This window comes from Crocuta crocuta, unplaced genomic scaffold (assembly GCF_008692635.1).
Source record: "Crocuta crocuta isolate KB4526 unplaced genomic scaffold, BGI_CrCroc_1.0 scaffold43, whole genome shotgun sequence".
In the NCBI taxonomy this organism is placed as follows: Eukaryota; Metazoa; Chordata; class Mammalia; order Carnivora; family Hyaenidae; genus Crocuta; species Crocuta crocuta.
In genome coordinates this window covers 229,172-253,925 of record NW_027529429.1, presented here as the reverse complement: position 1 = coordinate 253,925, position 24,754 = coordinate 229,172, and the positions used below count along the sequence as shown (strand labels likewise).

The 24,754-nt window shown below is 39.0% G+C and overlaps 2 protein-coding genes across 2 annotated transcripts; one reads left to right on the top strand and one right to left on the bottom strand.

Moving 5' to 3' along the window:
• Nucleotides 1–5,356: 5,356 nt before the first annotated feature.
• Nucleotides 5,357–7,073, top strand: LOC144227767 (olfactory receptor 56A4-like). The gene is made up of 2 exons (XM_077759508.1): nt 5,357–5,605; nt 6,378–7,073. The coding sequence occupies exons 1-2, from the start codon at nt 5,357–5,359 to the stop codon at nt 7,071–7,073; spliced, it is 945 nt and encodes a 314-aa protein (XP_077615634.1).
• Nucleotides 7,074–17,688: 10,615 nt separating this feature from the next.
• LOC144227766 (olfactory receptor 56A3-like) lies at nt 17,689–18,630 on the bottom strand. Its single transcript, XM_077759507.1, has one exon. The coding sequence runs from the start codon at nt 18,628–18,630 to the stop codon at nt 17,689–17,691; it is 942 nt and encodes a 313-aa protein (XP_077615633.1).
• Between the last annotated feature and the right edge of the window lie 6,124 nt (nt 18,631–24,754).

Genomic DNA, 24,754 nt, shown 5'->3' with positions numbered 1-24,754 from the left:
GGTTGAAGACACTGGCCATCACTTTTTTAAAAAAATTTTTGGATACCCAGAATTTCATATCTATAGGTATTTTAAAGTCATCAAATCAAGAGTCCTCTTGGAATTTCCCATACAGACTATTTGATAAATAAGAATTCAAAATTTGTAATAGAAACCCAACAACACAAAACCCAGAAGAGTGGGGAAGGGGAGGAGGGGCAAGATTGCGGAGAATTAAGGAGCTCCCTACTTGCACTCGCGCCCATGCCTCACACAGAAAAGATCAGAAGCCATTGGAAACCTTGCGAAACCTGAGAGATTGGGGGAAAAAGGACGCAGACCACTGAGAAAGCCTTCTAATGTGACTGCGAACTGGGGAAGATAAAATTGGGCCAGGATCGGAGACTCCAGGGTCGGAGGCGATCTCCCTCTGCAGGAGAAAGACGGCAAAAAGAGAGAGTCCGAAACAGAAAAACTTCCTCTTGGGGGAAAAACCGCCGCTCGGGGCAGAAACACCCTGCGTGCCAAATACCTGCACACCAGGTCCCCTTGCACCAACTGGTCCCGGAGGGGCTGAGCGCACAGACTGCTTCTTTGTGCTTGCTCCTGGCTGGCTGGACTTCTAGAGTAGCGGTGCGCCTGCCGCCATTGTCCTCCTGGCTGACTTGGGCCCCTGGAAGAGCCACACGCGGACACCGGGCGTCCTTGCTCTTGGCTGGCTGGAACTCTAGATGGAAAGCAAAGAGCTAAAAACTGGGAGATGTGTCTGTGAGTTCATGTTTCGAATGACGAGACACAGAGGGACCTGGTTTTCCTCATTCCAGCGGGCTCCACGCACCTGCAGGCAAGCCCCCGGCCATGCTCACCAGCCCGACCCTGAGAAGAGCAATTCTGACCCCACCCCCAGAGAGAGGCAGGAGGCCTGGAATTACCCAGAGGAGATTGCCTGGGAAGTTCTGTCTGAGGCAGTTTCAGCGGGGCACTCAGACTGGGATTTGGAGACTGGGACTGGCAGGGGTTGAAGAGCGCAACCAACTTTGGCTGCTCCCCCAGTACGGGGAGTTTACACGCCCAAAAAAGCTTCTTATCCTTTCTGCCTGTTCATTCTATTTCTAATTTTGCCTCATCCCCACCCTGTCTTCTCTCTCTGTCTCTATGCTCTTCAACCAGCACTGCATACACACGGCTATTTAACTGTAGCTTGCTTTAAACCGTTCTTTGTCCATCGGTTCTTTGTCCATTTTTTCCTTTTCTTTTCTCCTTTTTGACCCTTTTATGTATTTTATACTATTATTCACCCTCTTTCCTCCGTCTTTTCTCTTAACTTTTTCATTTTCCCTCTCATTTTGCATGTTAGTTGAATTAGCCTGTGCGTTTGTGTGCTCCGGCTCCCTGTGTGTTTCTCTGTCTGCTTTCTATTCCAGGGCTACCTCAAGAAACAGACCAGAGTACACAAGGTGGAGAGTCCCAAATATCACTATGAATAGGAAAATAANATGTGGAAACTAATTTGACAATAAACTATTTGTAAAAAAAAAAAAAAAGGAAAGAGAAGAACCTAAAAAAGAAATATCAGTACTGTTGTTATTGCCTACAATATTCTGTACATGTTATTTGGGTAAGGTTTGTTAAATACATTCTTCTAATGTTTCATATCTGGATCTTCTTATCAGCTGTTCTATCATCTTTTAGGAGAGTCATGTTGAAATCTCAGCTGTGATTGTGGATTTAGTTCTCCTTTTGTTTGTGTTAATGTTTTTGCATTATTTTAATAGAAATTATGATATTGATATTGTTACACTTTCCAATTCATCATTATAATCACTTCATTATTATGAAATGTCCTTCATTATCTTGGTTATGCTTCTGGCCTTAATGTTTGCATTAATCAGCTACTGACATTCTCCTGGTTAGTGTTTTCCTGATATATTTTTTCCATTCTTTTGTTTTCAGTGATTCTGGTGTTATATTTAAAATGTGTCTTTTAGAGGCACCTGGGTGGCTCAGTTCGTTAAGCATCTGACTCTCTATATTGGCTCCGATCATGATCTCACGGTTCATGGTGTCAAACCCCACGTCAGTCTTTGTGCTGACCACATGGAGCCTACTTGGCACTCTCTCTCCCTCTCTCTCTCTCTGTCTGCCCCTACCCCACTCATGCTTTCTCTGTCTCTTTCAAAATAAATAAATAAACATTTTTTAAAAATGTATCTTTTGTAAGTATTATAAATATATTTAATCTGATAGTCTTAGTCTTTTACTTAGAGTATGTGCTCTATCTGCATAAATGCAATTGCTGATTGCTGTATAGCTACCATCTCATTATTTGTGTATAACCACACATATATTAATTTCCTTCTACTTTCTTGTCTTATTTTTGATTAATGACATTTTATGCAGTCTTTTTTAGTGTTATTTTGGTGATGATCCTAGCATAAAAACTGATATTCTTGACTTACTACAGTTTATTTAAATATACCATTTGGAGTTTTCAGAATTCCATATAGTTTTCCTTTCAGTGACATATTTTCCTTGTGTGAAGATATTTTTAAAACATATAAATTAATGATAAAGTAAATCATCATAAAGTGCTCATTTTAAAAGCATTTTTTTCTAGAATGCAGCTAATATGTAAGATGAAGTCATTTCATAAGTCTGATGACATTTGTCTTTCTCAAGGGTCTTTTAGTCACATTCTCTGAGTCCCTGATTGATATTTCTTTTTACATTCAAAATGTGTGTGTGTGTGTGTGTGTGTGTGTGTGTGTGTGTGTAAGGAGGCAGGAACCCATGGGAGTAGGATGCCCAAACCAACTCTTCATGTTTCTAGCCACAGGAGAGTGGCTGTTATAGAAACAACATCTTTATAAAGTCATCCAGAGTCCAAAGTCACAATACTTTGGTTTCTCTTCAGATTACATAAATCTCTCCTGTTTTACCAAAGTCATATGCAGAGGGCTAGTGAGAGGTTGAGAAGTCACACTTTGCCTGACAGCAGCTGGATGGTCACACTGCCATTTGGGGCAGAATTTCTCTGTAGGTATTTTTGGGAACAGTACATTGGAAAGCCAAGCATAAATGACCCTTTGAGTTTGCACTTCAGTTTAGTTCACTGTTTGTTTAGAAGAATGTTATTGTATCTTCAGATGTTAGTATGTGAAGACCCTGAAGATCACACAATGTCAGAAGAGCATGAGCACACTAGGTTATGGGTCAGCTGAGCTCACAGAAGGTCAGCTCACCTTTGTCTCTGATTTGATTAGTTGAGGCATATTTTAAGTGTCTGGATTTATGTCAATTTCCACAGAGAAAAATGATGCATACTTTGTTCTTGACTTTAATGAGCTTTGGTCATTCTAGGAAAGGTGGCTGAGAACTAGAGATCCAGGCAGAGAGATAAAACCATGAAACAGGAACCTATGGAATTCCCTGGGTGTCCCTGGTAGGAAGATAACTTTCAAATCGGGAGATCAGAGATTGGACAGAATTGTGCTAAAATTTAAGTGAAGATAATGGGATGTCTGAAGCCGAGCAGAGCTGAGGCTAGGGCTGGCTGAACTGAAGTGGCAGTCTTGGATTAGGGTTAGCCTAGATCAGTTGTTAGGCCAGTTATGACAGTTTGTGTAGTTTTCTTATTCTCAAACTATTGTCCCTGAAAAGCAGCATAGGCATTACCTGGGAATTTGTTAGAAAGATAAATTTTTGGCTTTTCTCCCAAAACTACAAAATAGGTAACTCTGGAGGTTGGTGTCAGCAATCAGTGTTTCAGGTGATCCTAATACACACCCACATTTGAGAACCACTGGTGTAGATAAAAGAAAATCCTGATAAGAAGCCCACTCTATATATTCAAGAAAAAAAAATGGAGAGCTCTGAACATTGATTGGGAGGTGTGTGTATGTGCATGTGCATGTGTGTGCCTGTGTGTGTGTGTGTGTGTGTGTGTCTGTGTGTCTGTGTGTGTGTGTATTCAGGGGCACCCAAACAACATGCCCCCAGATCCATCTATAAGGGATGGTTTTTCCTCTGCCTCAGAGGAGAACAACAGCAGAACCTGGCAACTGCTTCCCCTCAGGGCCCAGGATGGTTAAGAAGATCCTTGAAGAGAACTGAAGCCCCAGTTTGTGCAGCACCCTGTTCTTAGGCATATTTAAGTATTCCTTTAGTTCTGCTCTTGTTCTAGAAGCCTCATCTCCTTATTTTTTCTCCTTTACCCAGGAAATACAGTGGTTTTTATTATATTATTTTTAAGCAGTTACCAAATACAGACACAAGTAAGATACTACACAGGTAGCTTTTGTATTTATTGCTTTCACCTCTAGGTTTCACCACGAATTTGTCCCCCCACCCCCATTCTGCTTTGTTCAGCTTTTTAGTGAGTGTTAAGCAAGACTGCCAGTGGTTCAGAGTACAGCAAGATATGGAGGTGCTAATTAAAGATTCAAGGGTATTATGATGCTTTCAACAATCTGTCAGTTTCATATATCTGACTTGTACTTATTGAGTGCCTATTATGTCAGCAGGTGCATGGCACTTTTCTCTGTGCTATTATAAAAAGATAAGATTTCATTGCTTACAAATGGAGCACAGACTTTTGGGAAGACAAATAGGATATATCATTTGTATAGGAGAGGTGTTTTAAATTTTTTTTTAATGTTTTATTTCTGAGAGAGAGAGAGGCAGCATGAGCAGAAGAAGGTCAGAGAGAGAGAGAGAGACACAGAATCCAAAGCAGGCTACAGGCTCTGAACTAGCTCTCAGCACAGAGCCTGACAAGGGGCTTGAACCCACGAACCATGAGATCATTACCTGAGCCGAAGTCAGATGCTTAACAGACAGAGCCACCCAGGTGCCCCTAGGAGAGTTTTATTAATGCTTTAATAGCAGTATGCTCAGGAAATTAAAGGATCATAGGGAAACAATGGAAAGGGGAGGCATCTAACCATGGATGCAGAAAGAGTAACAAGAAAAAAAATTTCTAAGAGCTGTAACTTTTGGTACAGATAGAATGCGACAAGCAGAAGTTAGTTATTTGAGGGCAAGAGAATTTATTCTAGGAGAAGGCTATGACATGTAAAAACACAACGGTGAGACAAAATGCAAAGCATGTCTGTCAGTGGCTGGATTTATGTGTGGAGTTGGAATATACTGATGAAGGGAGTTATTTTTTATTAATAAAGTTATGAATGCTAGGGACATTATTTTAACAAACAGTTGCCTGTACAATTTAAATTGTAGACATATTTCATGACATAAGAATTGTGGAGAATGTGACAGCCTAGAACAGAGGCAGATAAATCAGTTAGGAGGTTGTTAAACAGTCAAACTCTGAATTCATGTCTTTTCTTTCAGCCAGTTTCAGGCCCACCTGCCAGTCATGGTACTATTTCTCAACAACACAGGCACCCAGGTGACTGAATTCCTGATGATTTGCTTCCCAGGAATGCAGGATACACAGCACTGGCTATCCGTAGTCCTTGCTCCCCTCCTGGTTTTGGCCGTTGGGGCCAACTTTGTGTTATTACTCACCATCCAGCAGGAGACATCTCTGCATGGGCCCATGTACTACCTGCTTGCCATCCTCTCCGTGCTGGATATCATCCTCTGCCTTACTGTCATCCCCAAGGTCAGACCCCCTCTGGATTGGCTTCCAGGATCTCAGTCATTTTTCTTTAAATAGTACTTTGTTTTGCTGCTATGAATCCTACTGCCCCTGAAGGACAATCCTCAATGAGTTGTCCATACCATCACACAGGGTCTGTCACATCTCTCAGATATGTCCCCGCTCATTCTCAGTGTCCATTTTTTAAAGATTTAATTCTTTCCCAACTGACAGGTCCTTTCTCAATGTCTGAGTTAATGATATCCCAAGTTTTGACCTCCTTTTTACTTCTAGGGAGATTTTCCTTGACTCAGAATGATCCCACCATTACATCCAAGAGCTCTAGAATTTACTTTCTAAAATGTAACTGGATGTATGTTGATGTCATATACTAAGATAGGAAGCAGAATTGGAAGACATTTCTTATATGTCTAGAGAAGATGGAGAGTATCTAAACATAAGTATTGAACTTACTTAGTTTGATGTTCTTGTGATGCATTTAGGAGGGCAGAGGGATTCAACTGGAGTTTGGGTAAGAACTCTGGGGATCAAGAGAATACAGGCTAGAAATAAATATTAAACAAGAGGCATGGTCTATAGATGGAGAGAAAAGGATATAAATCAGGCTCTACTTGGGATGTACATAGAAGGTATTTGAAATTAGGATACTGTCCCAGCTGGGATCATAGGGCTGTGGTTTGGAGGTACAGATGGTTGAAGTCACTGACAGTTTCCCCAAAGGTTAGGTACCCTAGGGTGGGAATGACTCAATTTTTGAGAATAATGATTCTGGCAGGTCCTGCTCATCTTCTGGTTCAACATGAAGACCATCAGCCTTGCAGGCTGCTTTCTGCAGATGTTCATCATGAATACATTGCTTCCCATGGAGTCTTCCACCTTCCTGGTCATGGCCTATGACCGCTATGTGGCCATTTGCCATCCTCTGCGCTACCCATCCATCATCACTGAAAAATTTGTCATTTATGCAGCCATCTTCATTGTCTTCCGCAATTTTCTGGCCACACTACCCACACCAGTTCTGGCTGCCAGGCTCAACTACTGTGCCAGCAATGTGGTGGAGAACTGTATCTGTGCCAACATTTCCGTAGCAAAGCTCTCCTGTGGGAATATTCACCTAAATAAGCTCTACCAGTTTGTGAGTGTTTGGTGTCTACTAGGTTCTGACCTACTGCTCATCTTACTGTCCTACTGCTTCATCCTGAGGGCTGTTAAGCGTCTGCAGTCAGGGGGTGCAGCAACCAAAGCCTTGAGTACTTGTGGTTCCCATCTCATTCTTATACTTTTCTTCTATACATTGCTGCTTGTCTTCATCTTCACAAACAAGGCAGAAAAGAAGGTGCCCTCAGAGGTACCCATTCTTCTCAATGTCTTGCACCACCTTATTCCACCAGCCCTGAACCCCATAGTTTATGGAGTGCGAACCCAGGAAATCAAGCGAGGAATTATCAAACTACTCAAGTACCAGTTTTGAGAGACATGAGTCAAAGATCAGGGATTATGAAAGGCTGTTTTAGTGATGGAGTCATCCAAATGCCACAAGGAACACATGACATCCATGCTGCTACCGTCATCTTGAACTTAAGCCTTCTACAGAACTTAAACACTTCGACATAATATTTACCCTCACGATTGCCTCCTCAAATTCTCACTGAGCACATGTTTAGGCAACCATTACCTTTTTATTCTAACCCCTTGCCATCATGATCTTTTAATACTCATTCCTTAAATGATTATTTAATACCTTCCACATACTTCTTAGTCTTTATATTCTGAGTGACTATCACATTTAATTCCTAGCGCAAGGATGAGACACACTTTAAATAGAACATGGGAGATATGGGTAGGATCAGGGGAACCAATGAAGACAATATTTTTTTTAATGTTTTGTTTATTTTTGAGAGGGAGTGCATGTGAGTGGGGAAGGGGCAGACAGAGAGAGGGACAGAAGATCCAAAGAGGGCTTTGCACTGAAAGCAGTGAGCCTGATGCAGGGCTCAAACTCATGAATCTGTGACATCATGACTTGCGTCGAGGTCAGACACTCAACTGACTGAGCCACCCAGGTACCCCAAGACTTATTTTAAATAATCCAGGTGAAATGTAATAATAGCTCGGACTAAAGTGGTGAGTTAAAATTGAAGTTATGGGTTACAAAATTTGCTGAGAGTCCTTATGTAGGATATAAAAGATGGAGAGGAGTAAAGAATAACTCCAAGCCTTTTTTTCCCTTAAGTTTTAATGTAAATTCCAGGTAGTTAACATTCAGTATAGCATTAGTTTCAGGTGTACAATATAGTGACTCAACACTTCCATAACCCCCCCTCCCCCCGCCTGGTGGTCATCACAACAGGTGCACTCCCTAATCCCCATCAGCTATTTCACCCATCCACCCTCCCCCACTTCCCCTCTGGTAACCATCAGTTTGTTCTCTATACTTAAGAGTCTGTTTCTTCAAGGCTGTTTGCAAGAACAGTTGGAAAAGCAGAATTGCCATTAACTGAGGAGCCAGTTTTATATGTGGTATCAGAAGTTTGACTTTGGGGGTGCCTGGGTGGCTCAGTGGGTTAAGCGTCCAACTTTGGCTCATTATCTCACAGTTCATGACATCGAGCCCTGCATCGGGCTCTGTGCTGACAGCTCGGATCCTGGAGCCTGCTTCGGATTCTATGTCTTCCTTTCTCTCTGTTCCTCCCTGGCTCTCTCTCTCTCAAAAATAAATAAACATTTTAAAAAGTTGTTAAAAATTTAATAAAAAAGAAGTTTGACTTTGGACTCCTAACTCTATTTCCATACCAAACTCCTCCAAATGACTGTACCTTTTTTTCTTAAATAGTTTATCGTCAAGTTGGTTTCCATATAAGACCCAATGCTCATCCCAATAAGTGCCCTCCTCCATGCCCATCACCCCCATTCCCCTCTCCCCTACTCCCATCAGCCCTNCCAGCAGTGTAGGAGGGTGCCCATTTCTCTACATCCTCGCCAGCATCTAGAGTTTCCTGATTTGTTCATTTTAGCCACTCTGACCAGCGTGAGGTGGCATCTCAGTGTGGTTTTGATTTGTATTTCCCTGACGATGAGGGACGCTGAGCATCATTTCATGGGTCTGTTGGTCATCTGGATGTCCTCTTCGGAGAAGTGACTGTTCATGTCTTCTGCCCATCTCTTCACTGGATTATTTGTTTTCCGGGTGTGGAGTTTGGTGAGTTCCTTATAGATGTTGGACACTACCCCTTTATCTGATATGCCATTTGCAACTATCTTCTCCCCTTCCATCGGTTGTCTATTAGTTTTATGGATTGTTTCCGTTGCATGCAGAAGCTTTTTATCTTGATGAGGTCCCAGTAGTTCATTTTTGCTCTTGATTCCCTTGCCTTTGGGGATGTGTCAAGTAAGAAATTGTTGTGGTTGAGGTCAAGGAGGTTTTTTCCTGCTTTCTCTGCTAAGGTGTTGATGGTTTTTTGTCCTCACATTCAGATCCTTTGTCCATTTTGAGTTTGTTTTTGTGTATGGTGTGAGAAAGTGGTCTAGTTTCATTCTTCTGCATGTTGCTGTCCAGTTCTCTCAGCACCGTCTGTTAAAGAGGCTGTCTTTTTTCCATTGGATTCTCTTTCCTGCTTTCAAATGACTGTACTTTTAAAACGACTGTTAAATATACAAATGGAGAAGTAAAAGTAAGCAACTGGATATACGGTACTGTTCAGGGACCAGATGTAAGCTAGAGACAGAAGTTTGAGTCATCAGAATACATAGGTGGTATTTAAATCCTATTTAGATGAGTGATATTAATTATGTTTATGAATTATCCACTTATTTCTATCCTTTTCTTCAGGAAGCATACTCAAATGTTGAGTATTCTGAATCCATGCTTGTTTGCCACTCCCAAAAGACTACAATCTCATTAAAGTCAGAAACTGTTTAATGCTTTGTATCTGGCCTTGTGTCTGGCACATAGTAGGTGATTTTTCAATGAATAATTTTGACTCTCTCAAAACTTTTGGTCACATTATGTGGCATCTGGATTATGGAGTCTTGACTTAAAAATAGTACTATTTTAGGTGCCAGGGTGGCTCAGTCAGTTGAACATCTGACTACTGATTTTGGCTCAGGTTATGATCCCAGGGTTGTGGGATCAAGCCCACAGTCATTAGGCAGCCTGCTTAGGATTCTTTCTCTCTCTCAAATAAAAAACAAGACAAAAAAACCCCCACCAACCTCTAATAGTACTATTTGTTGATGAAATTCTATATGCTGGTTTCAGCAAACATTAAAAATACATCATTTTTATTAGAATAAAAGCATTCATTAACATAATTTAGCAGAGTAATGGACTTCTTATATTCAAAATAGAGGATACAACTTTATATTTTATTTTTTTAAATATTTATTTATTTTGAGAGAGAAAGAGAGAGCATGAGCAGGGGAGAGGGTCAGAGAAGGAGAGAGAATCCCAAGCAGGCTCTGTCCTTATAGTGTGGAGTCCAGTGTGGGGCTCAAGCTCATGAACCATGAGATCATGACCTGAAATGAAATCAAGAGTCACTTGACTGACTGAGCCACCCAGGTACCCCAGAGGATACAATTCTAAAGTAACATTTAAAGACTTACAAAAACATAAGGAGTAAGTTTCTTCACATCCCTGGAAAATGTATGGGAAAAGGTAATTGTTTTAGGTCTCTTTTATTTACAGCTACCCTAGCCAGATTTAGTAATGTTCTATTCAGTTCAGATCTGCCTCCAGTAACATCCAGTCTAGGAGTAATAAGGATGAAATTATGCAGTCAATCAATATTTAAAGAATATGCTTAATGTTGAGCACCATTCCAATTAAACTTGTCCAAGATATAATGTTCTCTGTGCTGTAGCAATTCTTGTATAGTACCATTATAATAATAGGGTCTAGTCTTTGAACTCCAGCCTCTTCTGTATGTCTCTGGTTTGTAGAGTTGGGTCCCTACTGTGGTTCTGATGTGAGTTCTGATTTACTAGTTCTACATTGATTTTTAGTCCTTTGCCAGGTCTTGACTGATAGTCACCTGTTGTTGTTTTTTTAATTTTATTTTTTAACTTAAAAAAATTTTTTAATTTATTTTTGAGAGTCAGAGAGAGACAGTGCGAGCAGGGGAGGGTCAGAGAGAGAGGCAGATACAGAATCCGAAGGCAGGCTCCAGGCTCTGAGCTAGCTGTTAGCACTGAGCCTGACGAGGGGCTTGAACTCACATACCATGAGATCATGATCTGAGCCGAAGTCGGAGGTTTAACCGACTGAGCCACCCAGGCACCCCTATTTTTTTAACTTTTTAAAGTTTATTTATTTATTTTGAGAGAGGGAGGGAGAGCAAGGGGAGGGATAAGGAGAGAAGCATTGCAAAGCCCCAATGCGGGGCTCAAACCCACAAACCATGAAATCACAGCCTAAGCTGAGGTCAAATGCTTAACCGACTGAACCACCCAGACATCCGGATAATCATCTTTTAATGGCCATTTGTTCTTTGTCACAGGCCCTGCTACTTGCAGATCTCCTCAGTGGCCACTGCCTGGGCTTCTGCCCTAGCCTCCCTATGGCTGTATTCCACCTACCTCTTAGGGGAGGGGCCAAGATGGCAGAACAGTATGGAAGTTTTTTTGCTTCTCTCCTTTCTGAAATGCAACCAGATCAACACTAAACCATCGTGCACATCTAGAAAACTGATTTGAGGATTAACACAACAATGTGCACAACCCAAACCATAGAACTCGGCAGGAACGCTGCACAGAGAGGTGAACTCAGGGAGGGAGAGGCCTCCGAGGGCAGGGAGCTGATTTAGCTTGCAGAGAGAGGAGGGAGGCAGGTGAAGGTGGGGGTGGGGAGAGTATGGGAAAAGCACCCTCTCATGAAAAAAAAAAAAAAGAAACTGGAGAGAAAGTGGAAGAGTGGAAACAGCCATAACGACCTAACAAAAAAGGGAGAAAGGAGAATGGAGAGGGTTTAAATACCATGAAGACTCCACCTACCTTGTTAGGATATCCACTATCTCTTGGACTTCTACTTGTTCTCAGCTTAGGCCTCTTTACTTCCTGTTCCATCAGATTGGAACAGTCCTATATGTTCAAATGATTAATTTATCAACATTCATAATCTCATTTCAAAAATGACCTACACAGAGAGTCCCTTCTTAATAATTACACGCAAAGTGGCCTCCTTTTCCTGCTTTAGGTCACTGTAACACATCATGCCATCTTTTTTCTTTGTAGCACTTACTGCTTTCTGAAATGATTTATTCATTTAGAATCCTAGATCCTGATATGTGTGGCATTTATCAGGTGTTGCATACATATTAGATAAAGGACTAATCCATTTCCAAATTTGTCATGAAGGGCCACTCTCATACCCTGTGGACATTCTGAAATATATTCTTAGATCAATCTCCAGTGTCTGTTAGAATGTCCTCTAAGATATTTGTCTGGTGCACTTACCAGTTACAGGAGAACAGTCTGTGTTCCTAGTAATGTTAAAGTTACCATCAAATCCTTAATTTATTATTATCTGGATATTTGCTCCGTGATTCAGAGGGCTAGATTTCCCGTTTGTGTTTCTTTTTATTTTCTTCCAATATTTTATTTAAATTTAAGTTAGCTAATATACTGAGTACTATTAGTTTTAGGAGTAGAGTTCAGTGATTCATCACTTACATACAACACCCAGTGCTCATCACAAGTGCCCTCCTTAGTACCTATCATCCATTTAGCCCATCTTCTACCCACCTCCCCACCAGCAACCCTCAGTTGGTTCTCTATAGTTAAGAGTTTCTTATGGTTTGCCTCTCTCTCTGTTGTTATCTCTTTTTTATTTTTCCAACCTTTACGCTTTGCTCTTCTGTTTTGTATTCTAAATTCCACATATAAGTGAAATCATACAGTATTTTTCTTTCTCTGACTGACTTATTTTGCTTATCATAATACACTCTGATTCTATCCATTGTTGCAGATGGCAAGATATCTTTCTTTTTTATGGCTGAGTAATAGTCCATTGTATGTATGTGTATATATATATATCACATTTTCCTTATCCACTCATCTATCAATGGACATTTGGGCTCTTTCTATAATTTGGCTATTGTTGATAGCACTGCTATAAACATCAAGGTGCAATTACCCCTTCAAATCAATGTTATTGTATCGTTTGGGTACATACTGAGTAGTACAATTGGTGGGTCATAGGGTAGTTTTATCTTTAACTTTCTGAGGAACCTCCAAACTGTTTTCCAGTGTGGCTGCACCAGTTTGCATTCCCACCAACAGTGAAATAGGGTTCCCCTTTCTCTGCATCATAACCAACATTTGTTATTTCCTGAATTGTTCATTTTAGCCATTCTGACAGATGTGAGGTGGTATCCATTGCGGTTTTTTGATTTGTATTTCCCTGAAGATGAATGATGTTGAGCATTTTTTCATGTATCTTTTTAGCCATTTATATATCCTCCTTTGGATAAATGTTTGTTCATGTCTTCTGCCCATTTCTTAACTGGATTATTTATTTTTAGGGTGTTGAATTTGAGAAGTTCTTTATAGATTTTAGATGTTAACCCTTTATCAGATATGTTGTTTGTGAATACTTTTTCCCATTCCATAGGTGCCTTTCAATTTTGTTGATTGTTTCTTTCATTGTGCAGAAAGTATTTATCTTGATGAAGTCCCAATAGTTCGTCTATGCTTTTGCTTCCTTTGCCTCTAAGGATGTGACCAGTAACAAGTTGATACAGCCAAAGTCAAAGAGGTTGCTGCTTGTGTTTTCCTCTAGGATATTGATGGTTTCCTGTCCCACATTTAGGTCTTTCATTCATTTTGAATTTATTTTTGTGTATAATATAAATAAATGGTCCAGTTTTATTCTTCTGCATGTCACTGTCCAGTTTTCCTAGCACCATTTGTTGAAGAGACTGTCTTTTTGTCATTGGATATTCTTTTCTGCTTTATTGAAGATGAGTTGCCATTATAGTTGTGGGTCTAATTCTGGATCCTCTATCATTTGTGTTTCGTTTTTTTTATAGTTTTTTTATTTTTGAGACAGAGAGAGACAGAGCACAAGTTGGGGAGGGGCAGAGAGAGAAGGAGAAACAGAATCTGAAGCAGGCTCCAGGCTCTGAACTGTCATTACAGAGCCTGACACGGGGCTAGAATCCAGGAACCATGAGATCATGACCTGAGCCAAAGTCGGACACTTAACTGACTGAGCCACCAGGCACCTCATTTGTGTTTCATTTTGAATGGTAGATTATAAAGCTTTCTATATCTTATGTCTTTCCGAAAATGTTTTAAAAATTAAAAATAGTTCATTTCAAATAATTATTGTATAAAATTGTGAAAATCTAGTGAAGGCCAGATTTAAGCGTAGATTAAAAATATGGTGTAATTATTTCCATTCTGATAAACTTTTTTTTTAACAAATAGTTTATTGTCGAATTAANTCTCTTTTTTTGTCAGCTTCTTGTTTTTCTATAATGGTGTCTTCTAGATCTCTTATTCTCCTTTCTGCCTCTTCAATCCATGCTCTGGATCTATTTTTGGCTCATCTTCAGCCTTTGCCCTGTGATTGCACGCATATTTGACATTCATAAAGCTAATAAATAAGCCTTCAACCATTTCAGTCTTTTCCCCTGGATTTTGATTATTTTCTGTGACATTTTCTCCAATTCTTTTAGTACAAAGAAGTCATCATTTAATTCAATTCTCTTGTCTCTTTTTCTCTTTGTGGTAAAGCAGAAATGAATGAGGGACGTTTCATTTATTACTATGGCCATTTTTTGTCCAATTTGGGCTTTTTCTATCCATTTTCTTGAATTTTCCATCAGTGACTGGAGAAAAATCCTAATTCATATCACATACCTTAAATAGGATACAGCTACTGTTGTTTTCCATGTCTGTTTTTCATATAGTGTGTCCAAAATCTTTTTTTTTAAATTAATTAACTTATTTTGAAAGAGAAAGAGATAGCATGAGGGTGGAGGGGCAAAGAGAAAGGGGTTGGAAAGAGAGAATCCCAAGCAGAACCTGATGCGGCTCAAATTTACAACTGTGAGATCATCATGTAGCTGTAATCAAGAGTCAGATGCTTAAAAGACCGAACCATCCAAGCTATCCTGTGCAAAAAATTTTTAAGCAAGCCAGAATTTCTCTTCTTCCATTTAAAAAAATTATCAGTAGACAAAAATATAGAATTTTTAATAATATAAAAAATTTCAAAGATATGTTTCAATAGCAATAGCTTGTGATATATTCCTCAGTTCTAGGGAACCATTTAACTGAGTTTTATTCTGATATTGTATTGAAAAATCTGTGTTTTCGTTGATGTAATTTGATGTGAATCACTATTAGAACTCATGATTTTTAGATGATTGAAGCACAGATGTTGGAAAAAATCATTTACAATTTGCAAATATTATTCATAATAATAGTTGATTAAAATTGCTTTAGAAGTAAGTCCTGTTAGGGGTGACTTTGTGGCGCAGTCAGTTGAGCATCTAACTCTTGACTTCAGCTCAGATCATGATCTCACAGTTCGTGAGTTTGAGCCCCATGTCAGGCTCTGTACTGACAATGCAGAGCTTGTTTGGGATTTTCTTTCTCTGTCCTTCTCTTTCTGCCTCTTTCCCACTCTTTCTCAAAATAAGTAAATAAACCTTTAAAAAAGCTTTTAAAAAGTAAAATCTATTTTTATTATGAGAATACTTCTCATTGGTATTTATTTATAAATATGTTGAATTAAGGCCTTCCTCTGAAATAGTAATATTTCAACAGTAAAATTTTAGTTGGCTATACTGGTCTTTATTATACAAAGGATGTATTGTGTGAATGGATTTTAGATCTGATATTACCTGAAATTATTGTTTGCTATTAGGATGATGTACATGTATTTTCATTTTCAAGCAGATGCTGATAGGAGTCCAGCAGTAATGAAACCAAAGGCCATTAGAAGAAAGATTAATTTATTTTATTTTCTTTTTTTTTTAAATAAATAGTTTATTGTCAAGTTGGTTTCCAACAACACCCAGTGCTCATCCCAACAAGTGCCCTCCTTCATGCCCATCACCCTCCCTCACCCCCACACCCATCAGTCCTCAGTTTGTTCTCAGCATTCAAGAGTCTCTCATGGTTTGCCTCCCTCCCTCTTCCCCACTATTTCCCCCTTCTTCTCCCCCACGGTCCTCTGTTAAGTTATTTCATTACTGAATGGAGGATTAAAGAATCTGACAGCATGTGGAAGACCAAACCTTAAATAGATCAGTGATTTATCAAATAGTTTATCTCCATATAAATACACTAGACTTTGGGAACTGCACTCTTAGTGGACTTTGAAACATTTTCATTTTAGGGTCAAAAGGCAGGAACCCATAATTTTGGGTCTAGTAGAACTTCCCTGAATGGGTATTTTCCCCATCAGTAATCCTGGAGACATGTGAATCCTAAAGACAAAATGAAGACTCAAATAATATGACAGCTTTTTTCAGAGGGAAATGCTTTGTCTATGGGAGGCCTCATGGATATTGGACCAAGAAGTAAACATACCTGGAACCCTCCCATTAGGAAGTACCATAAGTTTCCTCTGGACATGTGAGTGCCAGCTGGGACTTGTAAATGATGTGCATATAAAAATTATCTTTCAGGAAGGCTTAAATATCAACCTGTGAATAAAATCATAAGTTGTAGGATTTAGAAGTTATCCCTGATACGATGTTTAAATTTCCCGTTTAGTTTCAACTGTCATGATGGAATGGTAAAAGGGTTCAAGCCCTTTTACTTCTTCCCTTTAGGGAAGAAGTATGGAAAGAAGGCTCAACAACATGAGTGATGCCTATCTAAAGGCAAAACATGGTTTCATAGACTTTTATAACAAACAATACGTTTTAAAATAGCTAGTTCACTGTCTTCATGTAATAGATGAAGATGCTGAAACTCAGTGAGGTTACAAATTGTTTCCAGTCACAATCTTGTACATGGTTGTGCAAATACTAGAGTTCGGAACTTCTAACTCACCATCTCAGGAATTTTCTCTTTTTTAAGTTGCTTATGGTACTTCTTTATACCTCATTTCTTTCCACCTCCTTCTATGTAGAAGAAAATATTTCTTCAATTTAATAGGGTCTAGATAGCTTTATATTCTGTCTAAATAGCATATGCATTCCTCAAAGATTGCATATTTGTTCTGTGTATCTTTGTACCCTCCAACTCTAACAAAGTACCTATATCAGAGCCGTTACGTAGAAAAATCTTTGTTCAAATAATAGTAGGTCCTAATACAGTAAAGTTTCATTATTGGGACATCTTCTGATGCTGTGACATGTTAGTACACCAAAACAGAACCCTATACACACATCACAAAGTGAGTCTTGGAATTCTGAAGATGAAGCTTCAAGCACAGATGATGGTGTGAAAACACCCAAGAGGCTTTGTGTGATAACTTCTCTGAAACCCGGTGATTCTTGTTTCTCCTTATGTGAGGAATTCTTGCAAGAGCTTTACCCTTTTGAGGGTTGCACCAGACAAGGCACAGTCTTTGCTTGGTCAAAGATAGAAAGAGAAGAAAATTATTGGCTTGGTTGGATGTAATGGAATGGTATTTACTTATGGACTGTAGCTATTATTCATCATTCAGAGCTGACATTTAAATACTGTGCTCTTTTTCAACTGTGTTATGGAACTAGGTTAAAAACAATTATAAATTAATAATAATGTTATAAGCAAAGACATTGATATCCACAGTTGTATATTTTAAAAAATTACCTGTATAGAAATAGTAAATACAGCATAAACTGGGATTTATTTCTCAACTATAGAATTCATCCTCATGAGTTCTCACATTTAGGACAAAATAGAACTACAAAGATTGGGAAAAATATTTTTAAATGTCACAGAAATGCCAGATTTTTCTTGGGGGAGCATTAGGGTTTGAAGCAGAAGGATAGAGTCAAGAAATTATTTCAGATTTCAATTTACTTCTTTCTTTGAACTTAAATCTCAATTTATGTTGAGCTATGAGTGTCAACCAAATTTTCCATTAATTGATTTATACGTCATCCTATATTAGGAATGCAGAGATCCTGTTGTCCTTATTACCACCCTTTCTTCAGTAATCTCTGGATTCCTTGCTTGATCTCCTGGGTTCGCACTCCATAAACTATGGGGTTGAGGGCTGCAGGGATGACATTGTGGAGGACATTGAGCAAGACTGGCACATCAGGCGAGACTTTCTTCTTAGCCACATGAGTGAGCACGAAGACCAGAAGGATGGTGCTGAAGAAGAGGATAAGGATGAAGTGGGAACCACATGTGCTCAGGGCCTTGGCCACAGCACCCTCAGCCTTGAGTCTCAGTACAGCTCGCAGTATGAGAGTATAGGAGAGAAAGATAAGAATGAGGTCAGATCCTAGCAGTGTCCAGCTTCCAGCAAACTGGAGGAGGCGATTGATGGTGACATCATCACAAGAGAGCCTGGAGACAGACATATTGGCACAGATGCAATTCTCAATGACATTTCCTCCACAGTAATGGAGCCGAGCAGAGAGGATAGGAATGGACACAGTAAGAAGGGCATTCCTGGCCAAAATAAAGATGGCAGCCTTGACTACAAATTGGTCAGTGATGACTGATGGGTACCTCAGTGGGTGGCAGATGGCCACATAGCGGTTATAAGCCATGACCATGAATGTGCAGGATTCCATGGCATGAAAGCAGTTCATGATGTACATCTGGAGGAAGCAGGCAAAGAAGCTGATGGACGTGAGGTCAAACCAAAAGATGGCCAGGACCTTGGGGATGACAGTGAGACAGATTACCATGTCCAGTAGGGAGAGTAGGCTGAGCAGGTAGTACATAGGCTGGTGTAGAGAGACCTCTACCCGGATGGTGATTAGGAGAATAGTGTTACCCACTATGGCCAGGAGGAAGAGGAGACTGAGGGGCAGGGACAACCAGAGCTGCCAGCTGGGGGACCTGACAAAACAATTCAGGAGGAAGTCTGAAACCCTAGTAGAGCCGTTTCCTTGAGTTGTCATCTTGTGGATTCTGTTTCTACAGATTTTCTTTGATGATCTGAAAAGTTAGGATCAAAATTAACCTCTGACTGGTTAAAATGGAAGAAAAAAATTAGATTCATTGGATGCAACTTATGGCTCCAGCAGGTTATTTTGCCTTAACTGGGATCTTGCATGTTACATACAGAAAAAGAAATTAATTTCAATCTTTAGCAAATTTTGTTTCTCCTCATTTCCAGAATATTTCTAATTTCTTAATGAAACAATCTTGAAAAATTGAATTAGTAATTGCAGTTAGCTATGAGCAGCATGTTTAGTTTTGAACATTGTGATAAAACAGCACCCCTGATTTCAGCAATGTGAAGGTGGTGAGTTTGGTCTTCAGTAATTCCTCTCTGAATCCCTTTACCCAGTTGCCCAGATAATGTTCCTAGTTTCCATTGTTCAGTGTTGTCACTCCTTTCTTCCTATGTGCCTTTTATTTACCCTTTTTATACAGGAGACAAAAAGATTATCTTTGTTCTCAAGGAAGTGACAATCCAATGGGGTTGATAAATATAAAGACAAGGCTAAGAATAATGACAGAGCAGTATGCAGCATATTTTGAGAGGGTAGGTGAAGATTAACTTCATTCACATGAAAGTAAAGTGTTCCCAGGACTCCCCTCTGGCTAAAAACAAGTCCAAAGAAAACTGTGAAAAAGAGTTACCTGTTGCATTGAGGGATGCCTGCAACATATTTGAGATCAGCATATCTGGAGTCTTTAAAATCATGCTGTATAGGGTCCCTAGATTTGTCCACCTGGTACTGGTGTTCTGTTTAGATGTCATCTCATGTGTGGATTTTACTGTTTCCTCAGTATTTAAATTTCACTGGTTTGCATCTGTTTGGCTAGCAAGGAAATAAAACCCTCTGCAGTGTATTGAACGGATTTTCAATACTTACCAGGCACTGTTAAAATATATTAGGAGCATTATCTCACTTGACTATTAAAACAACTGTGTGAAGTATGTCTTACATAACTAAAATGAGGGAAATGAGGTGAAGAAAGGTTGAGAAAATTCCAAGATCACTTACAGTAAAACTTAGAATAGGTGCAAAATTCCGTTTCATTTTAATCCCAATTTTTAGTCACCTATACTGTACTACAACCAGTCAGCAAAGGAACATTGATGAGATAGTTATCAATGTTCAGAATTGATATTCAATTGATATCTCAGAATTCCTGAGCCCTATAATACCATGATATTATGTTTGGTTCTTCAATCTCTGTAAAAAGAAAAAAAATCTATCCCCCTAGGGTAACAACAATTTTTGAAAGTTGATTACCATACGAGAGAGGTATTTTTGGAACGGGGGCTGAGTAGATAAGAAAGGATTTCTAATAGAAGTATGAACTGAGAACTGAAACTAGCTTTCAATCATCAGAAAAAAATGTATGGATGTAGCTGTTAAAATGATACATTTGTTTTCATCTGTGTATGTCCTTGCTCCTACACTTCTCCTGATCACTTTGTTTTTTGTTAGATCTCAACCCTTTTTACCAACGGCCCTGGGAATTGCTGGGTCAGAGAAAGGTAGTAGGAATTACCTTCCCCTTCCCCAGCTCCTCTCTTCATTCCTTTTGATGTTCTGCTTCAAAGTCAAGGGAGTGCTGTGGTTTTAGTGTCTGCCAGGAACTGTGTGTCTGTCTCTGGAAGCAAAAGTAATTTCAAGAAACATGAAGAGTTTACCTTAGCTCTCCCTCTTTTTCCTGTTACTGAGGACAGCATATGTTAACAATGCGTGGTAAATTTCAGAGTGGTTTGCAAGTTGTCTCCTCTATGCCAGAGAGACACTGTGCACCAGCTAATTTTATCACAGCACATGCAAATTTCAGCGTCAGATTCTGACACTACTGCCTCCTGTCAGGATTTGTCTTTTGCACCAATTTTTTTATTCCAGCTTCTCCTCCAATCACACCTTATATAGTAACATTATAGCACTATTATTCTCACCCCAGCCTTAAATCTCACCGTAGTTAAGCTGGATGAAGGATCCCTACTTGATTTCTAGAGGATCCAGCCACATGGAAGCACCTCTGCTGCAGGAAAAGGGCATCCATAAGGAAACCTAGAAGAAGCAGGGTTTTTTTTATTTTTTATTTTTCTGAGAAATCTTGGAAAGATTATTTCCAGGACTAGGATAGAATATCTGGAGAACACAAACGAATAATTTTCCATCTTATTTTAAAGTCTTTCTTTTTTCCCCATTTTCTCTTTTTTCTTCAACAAATAATTTATTCAACAAGCAATGAAGATCTACTCAATTCTAGGGCTAAAGTACTTAGATAGACCATATATTTTTCTTTTCCTTTTTTAGTTTTCCTCTGCAATTAGAGACTCTCTGTGGCAACAGTAAGACTGAGGCCCCAAAGCTAGTGACTTCTTGCTTCCATCAGGAACAGGCTGAAGCTAGAGACCATTGCAGGGAATTAACTCAGGCTCTTTCCCTAGGCTCCAGGTTGTAACTGTTATGACACCCTGGAAACACAGACCTGGCAATTGGGAAGAGATGAAAGGACTGCTTGGCCTCATGGTATTTGCATAAATTTGTGAAATATTGCCACCAGTCTGTCCAAATTTAGACTGGATCCAGAGACAGAAAGAAAAGTACCTCCTCCTCATCCCCACTGGAAGATTTTTCTAGTGTTAGCATTTCAGCTTTTAGAATATATTGAATTAAGTTATTCTCCCTGTCTTCACTCCTATACACATTTTTCTTTTCTGGTCTCTGTCATGACATAGAGTGAGTTTATTTCTCCCCCTGATGAATTAAGTATATACATACAGATTTTCTCTTGTATGGCTTCTAGATTTCCAGACTTCAGACTGAAAACATTAATTCATTTTACATGGAACCCCAATATTTTGGTTAATTTTCCATAGACAAACTTCAGTTTAACTATATCCCTGGTATATGAAGCCCCCAGATGTGGTCAAAGCAATTAAGAAGGATCCTTCTGTCTACTACCGCTGTTTAGACCACTCAACCACCCTTGACTCAGGAAATGACAGGGATACATATCTGGACTGAATAAATAAGGCTCCTGGCTTCTGGAAAATCTTGATGTCTTTGCCCCACATGTCCCTCTCCAGGTTTTCCTTCACAGACTTACTTTCAGAGGACACTACAGCAAGGGTTCTGTCTCCACTGATGTTGGAACTCTGACAATAAAACTAAGACCCTTATAACCTCAGTGGCCTTAGGGATGTTGCCTTGGGGGAACCTGTCCATCCCTGTTCCCTTGAGAGGGAGATGGAAATCAAGAATAGCAATCTCATGAGGCCCTTCTAGAATAGATAGGCATATAGTTAAGGAATAGAATGGTTATTTCTGCTCGAGAAAAAGAGCCTTTGGGAACCTAGCTCTATGAGTCACTATATTGTCTATATGCCTGAAGTGGGTTATTTCTCTGCATGTCAAAGACTTACATATACGCCTGTGCACTCATGTGTACATACATGCTATCATCTCTCTCCAAGGATGCACTAAGTTTATCTACACATTCTTGTGGACTTCAGACACATGATCAGTGAAGGACTGATATTGCCTGTGCATGTTGATGAATGGATAAATAATTATTTATGACTTTAGCCATGATATTAATAATGATAAAAGTGAAATGAAAAACAGTTTTACCTATTGAGAAATAAAATGCGTTTTTCAGAGAGATTGCCCATGTGAAGGTATTTTGTTACAATGAAAACACAAAATGTAATTTGATTTTAACTTAATAATTGTATTGAAACATGAAGTCTTCCTCTATTTTCCTTTGGGGACTTTGGTGCTCTGAATTGAGATACCCACATTCTTCACATTATTATATACTATTATCATGCCCTTCATATAGTTTTATGCTAATGCTTTTATTTATTAATATTAATAATAAAATCTTATTTATTATTGATGCAGGTCTCAAACTCATGAACTGTGAGATCATGACTTGAGCTGAAATCAAGAGTTGGATGATTAACTGACTGAGCCTCCCTGGCTCCCTGCTTAGTGATTTTTAAATAAAATTTTTAGTCATTTTGGTTTTTCTTTATCCGAATTATTTGCTTATAGTTTTTACTCATTTTTGTTCTTTTTTTCTTGATGACTTGCAGAATTTTTTATTAAGAAATTTAAGTTTTAGAACATTTAATTCTAGTTTTAACATTGCTAATACCCTCTCCCAATTTGTCATCCATTTGTCTATTTTTGAATATGATGTCTTTTTTAATTTAAGTTGTTATTTAAATTATAATTAGTTAATATATATGGTAAATTGATTTTAGGTGTAGAATTTAGTGGTTCATCACTTACGTGTAATACCCAGGGCTCATCACAACAAATGCCCTCCTTAATACCCATCATCTTTCTCCCATCCACCTTTGTCCATCAACCCTCAGTTTGTTCTCTATAGTTAAGTCTTTTGTGGTTTGCATCCTTCTCTTTCTCTTTTTTTCCCTTCCTCTATGTTCCTCTGTTTTGTTTCTTAAATTCCACACATGAGCAAAATCATATGGTATTTGTCTTTCTCTGACTGACTTATTTTCTAACTCCATCCATGTCATTGCAAATGGCAAGATTTCATTCTTCTTCTTTTAAATGTTTTTTTAATATTTATTTTGAGATAGAGAAAGAAAGAGAATGGGGATGGGTAAAGAGAAAGGGAGAGAGAGAATCCCAAGTAGCTGTTAGCTGTTAGCTGTTAGCATGGAGCCCAATGTAGGGTTCGATGTCATGGCCATGAGATCATGACCTGAGCTGAAATCAAGAGTCATACACTTGGCTAGCTGAACCACCCAGGTGCCCAAAGGTTTCATACTTTTTGATTGTTGAACAATATTCCATTGTATACCTATATCTATATCTGTATATATATATCTATATCTACATATTTATCTATCTACATGTAACTATCTATACCACATCTTCTTTATCCATTTATCAGTCAATGGATATTTGGGCTCTTTCTATAATTTGGCTATTGCTGATAATGCTGCTATACACATCAGTGTGCATGTGCCCTTTCAAATCAGTATTTTTGTGTCCTTTGAGTAAATACCTGGTAGTGCAATTGCTAGGTAATAGGGTAGTTCTGTCTTTAGTTTTCTCAAGAACCTCCACACTGTTTTCCAGAGTGGCTGAACCAGTTTCCATTCCCACCAGCAGTGTAGAAGGGTTCCCCTTTTCCCCCATCTTCACCAACATCTGTTGTTTCCTGTGATGTTAATTTTAGCCATCCTGACGGGTGTGAGGTGGTATCTCATTGTGGTTTAGATTTGTATTTCCCTGATGATGAGTGATATTGAGCATCTTTTCATGTGTATTTTGTCCATCTGTATGTTTTCTTTGGAAAAAAGTTCATATCTTCTGCTCATTTCTTAACTGTATTATTTGTTTTTTGGGCATTGAGTTTGATAAGCTCTTTTTTAAATTAAAAAATGTTTATTTATTTTTTAATTTTTAAACGTGTGTTTATTTTTGAGAGAAAGTTACAAGGTGTGAGTGAGAGAGGGGCAGGGAGAGAGGGAGACACAGAATCAGAAGCAGGCTCCAAGCTCTGAGCTGTCATTACAGATCCCGACGTGGGGCTTGACCTTATGAGCAGTAAGATCATGACCTCAGCCAAAGTCAGATGCCTAACTGACTGAGCCATCCAGGCACTCCGATAAGTTCTTTGTAGATTTTGGATAGTAACTATTTTTCAGATATGTCATTTGTAAATGTATTCTCCCATTCTGTAGGTTGTCTTTTAGTTTTGTTGATTGTTTCCTTCACTGTGCAGAAGGTTTTTACCTTGGTAAGGTCCCAATAGTACATTTTTGCTTTTGTCTCCCTTGCCTCTGGAGACATGTCTAGTAAGATGTTTCTACAGGTAAGGTAAAAGATGTTACTGCCTGTGTTTTCCTGTAGGATTTTGATGGTTTCCTGTCTCACATTTAGATCTTTCACCTATTTTGAGTATATTTTTGGTAAGGTATAAGTGTCCAGTTTCATTCTTCTGCATGTCACTGTCCAGCTTTCCATTTGTTGAAGAGATTGTCGTTTTTCCATTGGATATTCTTTCTAACTTTGTTGAAGAATAGTTAACTATATAGTTATAGTTCTATTTCTG